This window comes from Parasteatoda tepidariorum, chromosome 4 (genome assembly GCF_982258835.1).
Source record: "Parasteatoda tepidariorum strain Cologne lab strain chromosome 4, Ptep-v5.0, whole genome shotgun sequence".
Classification (NCBI taxonomy): domain Eukaryota; kingdom Metazoa; phylum Arthropoda; class Arachnida; order Araneae; family Theridiidae; genus Parasteatoda; species Parasteatoda tepidariorum.
This window is the reverse complement of record NC_141758.1, coordinates 7907162-7916666: the sequence shown is the minus strand read 5'-3', so window position 1 is coordinate 7916666 and position 9505 is coordinate 7907162. Positions and strand designations below refer to the sequence as shown.

At 30.8% G+C, this 9505-nt stretch overlaps 1 protein-coding gene across 1 annotated transcript in view; it reads left to right on the top strand.

The window, feature by feature from the left end:
* Window positions 1–4542: 4542 nt before the first annotated feature.
* Window positions 4543–9505, top strand: part of LOC107439258 (sodium- and chloride-dependent betaine transporter) — a 65017-nt gene continuing 60054 nt past the window's right edge. The window contains exon 1 of the mRNA XM_087160592.1: window positions 4543–5712. Coding sequence (XP_087016718.1) covers window positions 5103–5712 — 610 coding nt within the window. The 5' untranslated portion in view covers window positions 4543–5102. The remainder of the gene's footprint in view (window positions 5713–9505) is intronic.

Here is a 9505-nt window from a genome sequence, read left to right as displayed (position 1 = left end):
GGATCAAAAGCTATAGGTCCGTTCTTTATTTTGCGCATTGCACATATTTGTCTATATAAAAGTAATAATTTTTTTATTTATGATACCACTTTCTTATTTTTAAAAAAGTAAAAGATATTTTTCAAAAATGCGCGGTTGAATTAGCATTGAATAGAATAGTTATGCATTCTAAAAGAGGGCAAAAGCTGCTTGTATAAACATGATACATTAGCAATCAAAATGAAGATAAAACAAGGAAAAATTATAAACATATGAAAAAAAAGGGGCGGGGGAATAATAAGTAAAAAGATAACAAACAAAAGTTAAAAAAAAAAAAGGATGAAATTTTATTTAAAAAAAAAACGGAAAAAAGAGATATAATCCTTTTATCAGCCCACACGATTATATCCACGAAACAGAGTGCTTTCTGATATTGTATTAATAAAGCCAAAGCAAAATATATTAATACAATAGTGTGAGAAGCACTCAAAAAAATTTTTTTTGCAAAAATTACAGCAAATAAAATAGAACACAAAAAGTAAAAATAACATGTAAAAACAGAAAATAAAATCAAAGAAAAAGAAAAAACAGTATAAAAAATGGACTATAAAGCGAGTAGCAAAATCAGATCTACTTACATGGACGGGAAATTTTTCAAGAATGATTTAAAAAATTTTTCGCAGAAAGATTGCCAGATTACAAATTATGAAAACAAAAGCGCAAATTGAGTGTAAATAGAGGGTTTTAAAGTGCCGTTCTTACTGCACTGCTGAAGTGATTTGTTATTCTGTGCATTGATTTGTTAGTTATCAAGGATGGGCCCGAAATGGATGTGCGCAAGGTAATATTATACTGGTTAATTTTAAAAATTGATCATAAATAGTTTTAGAAAATAGATGTTTATTTAAAAAAAATTTAAAATAGAAAAGAGAAACATAAATTGCCTGTTTTGCAAATAATTTTAGACACGGATTTGCACGAAATGGATTAGCACATGGAAAAATTAACAAAGTTTAGCCACTAGTAGTTTAGTTTTTTCATAACTTCCTTCTTGTTTTCTTGTATTTATTTTTTTATTATATATATATATGTTGTTACAGTAATCAACCGAAATGGGTGGTTGTTGACTTCCATCGGTGAATGCTGATCATCACTAAGTCGCTTTGGTGTATACTAGGTCTAGTTAAGTGCAACAACCCAGTATACATTTGACCGGTATGCCCTACATCCATGTCTTTTAAACATCAAGTGCCACTGCCCAATATCCATTTAACCGGTACTCCGAACACTGATATTTCTCCTGATCTATCCTCGGCAGATATTAAAATATCGAATAAATATAATAATATAAACGAATAAATAAATATCAAATAGTTCATAACAAATATTTCGGACATTCACTGAAGCGACTATATGGCCGGTAAAAGTCGATATTCTCTTGATGTCGGCCATTCACGGTTACAGATATATACTTTGGAAATTACATAGATCTCGGTGCGCTACTGCATATATATATATATATATATATATATATATATATATATATATATATATATATATATATATACTAGAGGGCTCCGCCCCCTGCTCACCAACCCCCGATATTTGATACGCAATTACATTTTTGTCTACGCAATTGCATTCTTCGCGAACAAATTTAAAATCGTTTTCCTGGAGATCAGCTCGCAATTTTTCTGCACCAACATCACATAAAGAGAATATGATAGGATTGTAAAATCTCTTATGTGGTGCTTATTATCAGCATTATAAACTTATCTAAAGCAATTTTAATGCAAACAATATTATAAACTTATATAAAGCGAGGAAGCAATATTATTTAACACAATACTATAGGACATTAGCTGGAAATTAATCTCCGTATCCGAAGCACGCATGACAGAGCCTAACTCAAATCAATGTTGATCTTATAGGATACCGGACTCTTCCTATATGGTGCTTCATCTCGCCCCCCCCCATTAATTTAAATTTTAAACTGAAAACAATTAAAACCTGATGAAAAAAATTTAAAATATGGCAAACAAATTAAAACATGCAATATTTATAAGTTGATGCTAAGTAATATTCCAAAAGCAAATACCATTGCAAGTTATTGCCCAATTAACTTCAATACTGTTGACTGACAAAATATTTTAGATTCTATCAGACAAAAAGCAAATTATATAATAAAAACATATGTAACTGAAATTCGGCAAATTAAATTAAGCAATTTAATTTTTTGGGTAGACTATATTTAAGGGTGCCCCTTGATTCTCGCCAAGTTGTGATCGCGGTTGATCGCCAAGCTGGGCGATGTTGAAACCCAATCGTGATTCTGATTGGTTTAGATTTTAGCGTTAGTTTTAAATTTTCAATGGTATATGTAATTTCAGAGGTCCGTTAGTTCTACGTTGGATACCAGCTGGTAACTTTTGCTTCGGGTCAATAAGATTGAAGGTATGTGGGCAGTCATAAAAAAGGACTTTAGAAAAAAATGTCACGGCCAGTCCGATACCACAGACGCCATTTTCAATTCGTATTTCGCCGAATTTATGCGGCGATAGAGGAACACAGATTCTATTCATGATAAAATTAGACAGTATCTAACTGCCATTAGAGAATTCTGTGCACCTAAATCTGAGGATATTCAAGCTTAATGAAGAAGTGAATTGTTTTTTTCCTTTTCTTTCTGTGCTTACTCCATTAATTTTTGTTTCGATTCAAAATGCATTTTATTGGTTTTATTAATTTTGCTTATATTGTGTTCATTGCAGCTTTATAAAGTTTTGGCCGATGTTTCGTTGAAATTTTCCAATGTTTTATTGAAATTACATTATGTTTTGGCAGAAATTCCTGTTACCACGGTGTTCCAAGCAAGCAGGAATGGCGCCAAACATAAGTCGCCAATTTCGCCATTGGGCACCATCAAATATATTTATACCAATTTTTTTTTGTCATACTGAATACTAATAAAAACACAAATATAAAGTGAAATAATTATGTTATCAATGATCAATAAACAATTTTGTCAGAATTTTTATAAAAAAATAAGGTGAAAACAATAAAATTGAAAACTATTTACAATAGATCTCTGAATATTCCAAAACCTAGCTATGTACATTTTTCTTTGATTTTTCTTTTTGCATCATTTTGTGTACGAATGATTTGCACTTTTATGCATTATTTAAGAAATATCACAAACAAATATAAACTGTTAATTAATATTTCTGTCTGAACAATTTTTTGAAAGTAAGTAAAAAACAATTAAAAGTAAGTAAAGGATATTATTCAAGTCTAAGATATTCATGGCGATCCATTTTATGTAACAAAGATATGAGTATTTTAAAGTAAAATCTGATCAATATATTTCACACATTCGATACAAATAAAAATCGCAACAAGCTTTAGTTGGTGAGTTTTGTTGTAGCACTTCTGCAGGCAGCATTATTAAAAATTACTACCTTTTCACAGACATGAGTTCTCAATTTTCATTGGCTGTTTAGTGCCTTACTAACCAGAAGTCTTCTGTGATTGGCTATGTGTTATAATTCCACTCTCTTCTTATATTATATAAAGATATCTATATATATCTATATCTATCTATCTATATATATATATATATATATATATATATATATATATATATATATATATATATATATATATATATATATATATATATATATATATATATATATATATATATATATATATATATATATATATATATATATATATATATATATATATATATATATATATATATATATATATATATATATATATATATATATATACACACACCATTTATCCAGAGTAATTTTTTTGCCCCCAACATGTTTCTTTTAAATAAAATATTTACAGATTGCTCAAAACATCTAGATATATCTCACTTTTTATACGACTTTAAAATAATTTACCAGATCATCGGAACACTTAATAAACTGACCCATGTAATCGGGAACGGAATATTTGTTTGAAAACGTTAAGTAGCTACGATAAGTAAGTAGTTTAAACATCATTAATGCGTTATCAGTTTTTGCATAATTACATAACACTTCGCACATCAAGGCAGTACGAAATGAAATTGAAAGTATTATAATAACAAATAATATTAAATTGAAAAAAGAATAATTAAAAAGATTTCTTTTATTAATTTAATTGGTGTGGTCAATTGTTTGAAAACAATTTATATTGCAAGGTTTTGGGGAAAAGTTTATAAAATTACTTTTTTTTGTATTATTTCTTTTATTAATTTTTCTCTGAATAATATGAAACTAATAATCAGTTATAGTTAAATAAATATTTGAACAATTATGAATAGATAGTAAATTTTATATATTACTCTTATTAACGCAATCTTAATTATTTAATTCAAATTTCTGGCGTAATTGTGAATATCCTCAACTCTAAATCTTTCTTCGAAGAATGTTGTTTTCCTTCCTTTTTATTTTTTAAAGGTTGAAAAACTCATTTAACGAAGTATTTCGTATTACGAAAGATTTACAAACGCAAATAAAAAAAAAAATGTTGTTTCAGCATTCTTAGCGGAAATAGATCGGATTTAATTTCAACATTTTCATTCCTTCTATCTCGCTGCAATCGAATATAATATCTTTCATTTCTCGTTTAGCCTTTCATTTCATTCCAACAGGTGATGTTTATTCGAAAAATAGAATTTTCTCGTTCTATTTCAGGGAAAGAAAAACAAAAATTCTAACTTTTCCTCAATGCTCGCCAAGTGAAATGTTTTAGCGGATATCATAATGCTTTGCACACGTCAAAACAAAACGTTTGTTTCAGTGTTCTCTTAATAAAATCCTCTTATCTGTCGACTGTCATAAGTGTAATTGACTCAATTTACGAGGAGAGGCCGTCTCCCTTTTGTAGAACTTTTTTATTACCATTTCTTCATGATTTCGTCCTTGGCGATGTATTTTACCAGCATTAAGCAGGAAGTCACCACTTTAGCAGAGAGATGTGCGTACGACTTGTCGCCAACGGCCCACTGCTTTTCCGAATCAAATCCAGGAAAGATTTCTCATTCGCTGGGTGCGAAAACGAGATGATGAAAGCGAGCGGAGGCAGGTGAGACAATATTCGAATAGCTATTTAATAAACCGACGATGAGCGAATCATCCGGTGAGCGCAAATGGAACTTTAAATCAGATGAAGCAATCGCTTCGAATGCTTCAGATAAGATATCGAATTCTAAATCAAGCAGAACAAGTCCCAAGCCCCCAAGAAGATGTCAAACGCCCGACTTCAAAGCAAATCGAAAATTTTATCTGCCTTCCCGCCCCCCTGTGCTCGAAGTCAAATCTCGACTTACCTTTGGAACTCCGGATTGTTTGTCTAAACTCGATGAGCAAACGATATCGTCACCCGAAGAAGAACGATTGGTTCGGACTCCATCATTCCTATCTAACGAAAGTTCCTTTCGATTTAATGATGCTGATAGTCTGCCCAAGACGGTGCCTTTTGGCCGAAGTCGAAGGATGTCCCGATCTTTACCGGAATTGCGTGATCTCCAGTTTGTTTCTGTGTTGCCGGACGTTGAAGAGGAAGAGTCAGAAGACTCTGATTTTCAGGGAGAAGAGGTGGTGTATGAGAAACCAAATAAATCCAGGATACCATGGCACCGGAAACTGGATTTTTTGTGGTGCAGTGCTTGTCAGGCTCTGGGATTAAGCAATATATGGAGATTTCCTTATTACTGTTACAGCAACGGTGGAGGTAAGTTTACATTTTTTTTTAAAATCATTAAATAGAAGCTTTAAAAATTGAATAATGCGAGCAGATATATTTAAACAAATAATCTAATTTTATCAAATTTGTGACCGCCAAAAACATGTAATTTTTTAATTAAATGTTGCTATATGAGAATGATACTAGGTTTTTTTCTTCAAGGGGAATAGGATAAGCTTGCTAAAATGGCCAGTTTCAGTATATCGTCATTATTCGGTATATTGTATCGATATTCAGCATATCGTATCATGGAGAGAGCGAAACAATATGCTAAAAATTTTAATTTTTTTTATTTTGATAAAAATGTCAATTAGTTTATGCGCAAATACCGTACCGCATTTTTCTTCTTAAATAAAGGTACTTTTTACATCACTACAAAATGTTGCATTATTACAGCGTTTGTTGTTTTATAGAAAAAAAATTTCTAATGGTTACAACATTTATGTTCGAATAAATAATTATTTGTTTAACCCTTTGTGCTTAAAGGAAGCCTCACTGTCACCTTTAAATCATTAACCACTCTAAATGTAAACATTTTTACACCTTAATGTCTAGTAACCATTATATTTAGTGGTTTACAGGTATTATATGGTAAAATTGTTCAGGCGCGTTTTGTCTAGTAAAATTTTAATGGTTGAGCCCGTTTTTTACACAGTTTAAAGAACACAGAGTGTAAAAGGTTAACAAACTTTGTTTATAGCTGATTTGACTACTGCAATTCTGATTGACTGATACAATTTGTACGGAGTACTTAACCTATGGGATTAAATATTTGAATAGCACACCATCACTAAGGAAGAAGGCGGTGGCAGGACTGAATTTGGCGTTTGTGCCAAGAAGTTCGAGGTCTAAGATCTTGTTAAATTCAAATGTACCAACTCTTACGCATTTGGCGTAAAATTTTATTTCTACATTTAAAGAGGTAGTAAAATGTGTGCTTTCTATATATTCCTTGCAATTATAAATTTAATTTATAATCTTTCTGACCACCACTATTTTTGAAAAAATATTAAGCATATATATTAATGTATTAATATATTATGCTGTAATAGTATTCAGCATAAGCTCCTCTAAAATATAGTGTATATTTCTATCTAAAATTGGAATGTAAATTTCACTTTACCAGTACTGGGGAAAATCATACTCGAAATAACTAAAAATTGGCAGGTGTGCAACGCCAAGTAAGTTTTTTACTGAGTTCCCGCAGTCCTTGAAAAGTTTTAGTTGTGATAGTAAACTTAGGTTAATGCTAGAAGATATTTCTTACTTTAATATATTACTTTATCGTTTAAGTGGTTTAGAAGCTGAAATTTTCATGCAAATATCTTTAGAAAACAATTTTTAGCTGTGGTTACACAGAAATTAAAATATCGACATTTTTTTTATTTTCGTTAAAATTTTTTAATATTTTCAAGGCCAGCGGGAGCCCTGTTTTAAAATGTTGGCGAAATTACCCAAAATTCTGAAAGCTTTGGTTTTTAAATGTCTACCACTCTATGAAATATTTTAAGGCTTAAATACATTAACTTAGATACAACTAGAATAAATTTTTACAAAAGTTGCTAGCCCTGTATTCTCCGCTATGTGGGTAAATTGATTCAAGTAGTAGTAAAAATTATGTTTCGACGCATGATTCTGAATTTGTTAAACCAGCACTACTCATGAACAATTCAAAATTGATAAACACTACTTTGTTCAAGTTATGTTGTGATGAACCTCCTGAAATAACAACAAAATGATCCAAAATTCTGCAACTTTTTATTTTTAATTTATCAGTTCATAAAATATTTTGTTTAAAGCTGAGTAACCGGTGTTGAACGGTCGACCCAATTCTGAGTTCAACACTGAGTTGGGAGCGAAGATGCAGTATCTTCGATGCCTTTTAAATATATATATACATTATTTATTTATTTCAATAATCATTGCGTTTTGGTAGTCATTTGACCTAAAACAAAATGAATATTTCTCATTGTGTGCTACCACTTTTACAATCGTAAATAGATTGTTTCAAATCTCTAAAAGAGTATCTTCTTATTATATAAAACGCTAATACGTACGTATGTATGTATGTATCAATAAAACCAATGATATTTCTTTTCTCGCGCTGGCAACAGTTTTCATTTTTAATTGATTGGATTCGGCGCGCAAGAGCACGTAGTGAGCAACCAGATAACAATAACCAGAGTGAGCATTATCAGGTTGTTCAATTCAGATTCATGCACTAAAAACATGACAATATTTAATTTAAACTCAATTAGGAATTAATTAATTAATTGAAGTGAGAATGCTTTAAAAGGCCGCTGTTGAATTGATATTTTTCTACTGGGAGCTACCTAAACGTCTAAAAAACGTTTAAGTGTTTGTATTGAATTTTTTTTATATTTCGCGTTTATTTATGCATTGAATTTTCACGCTTTAAAATGCAGAATATTAGTGAAGCAATATTTGATAATTTATTTTGATAATATGTTTCTTATTTAGCTAATGTTTTGATTTTTTCACCATGTACAATCTAAATAGCTAATATACTTTTTTAAAAGCCAATAAGAACATTGGTAGAATTCATCTACATAAGTACAATACTGTGTCTTTGATGATAAAATACTATGTCTTTGATGATAATATATTATGTCTTTGTGTTAGAACATTGTGTTCATTGGCGAGCGAGCGCAGCGAGCCATGGTTCACGGCGTGAACCACATAGGATTGCGTAGCAATTCTCGGGGGTTGGTGAGCGTTAGCGAGCAGGGGGCGGAGCCTCCTAGTTATTTATTTATTGTAATAATCATTGCGTTTTGGTAGTCATTTGACCTAAAACAAAATGAATATTTCTCATTGTGTGCTACCACTTTTACAATCGTAAATAGATTGTTTCAAATCTCTGAAAGAGTATTGATGTAAATAATATATTATGGTAGATAGGAACACATAATATAATACGGTAGACATGTACCTTAATTTCTGGGAAGTAAATGCTAAGAATGTAATAATTAAGTTTTCACTTTTTATCTTTTTTAAAAATAAAGACTCGTTCCCATAATGGGTACATCGGTATCTAATGGGTTAGTTATTGATATGTAGCTACAATTTAACGGATGCCAACTTCAAATTTTTAATTAAACTGGTAGCTAATTACGGGTGAAACTTTTAGGATAAGGATAATTAAGTTTACTTTTTAGAAGAATCGCCAAGAATTAACTGCCATAATGTTGCGTCCTTAATCATATTTCAAATTTTCGATATGTAGTATTGGAAAAATTTTTTAAAATGAAAAATACTAAAATAAAGACAACTTAATTTTCAATACCACTAGAAAATATATTTTTTTACAAAGCGGACCAAGTTGGCACCTCTGCAAGTTTAGAATGGAACTCTGCAAAATTTAGCAGTGAAAAAGGAGCAAGAAAATTAACACCTAAAGTTTTTTTTTTAGCAAAAAGCCTTGTTATGTCATTATACTTGAAAACTCTTCTGTACTTGTCTTCCTTTGTTTCTTTTATTTTATTACCATAGTTGCACAGCCAACCCCATTTTTGTGTTTACGCCTATTAATGTTCAACGCCTTAGCCGTTTAATTTTGAACCCAATCCTAAAGACAAGGGAATTCCTCGATTAAGTATTGGGAGAAATTTGCCTTCCTGAAGGACTTTTTGATGGAACTAACCAGCATTTGCGTTGCATGGCGAGGAAAACCTCCCACGGTTAGTCTAACAGCAAGGGAACTGAACTCTACCCAATGAAAATGAGGGTGGTTTGAGGAGAAGAATTGAATTTCTTCCAA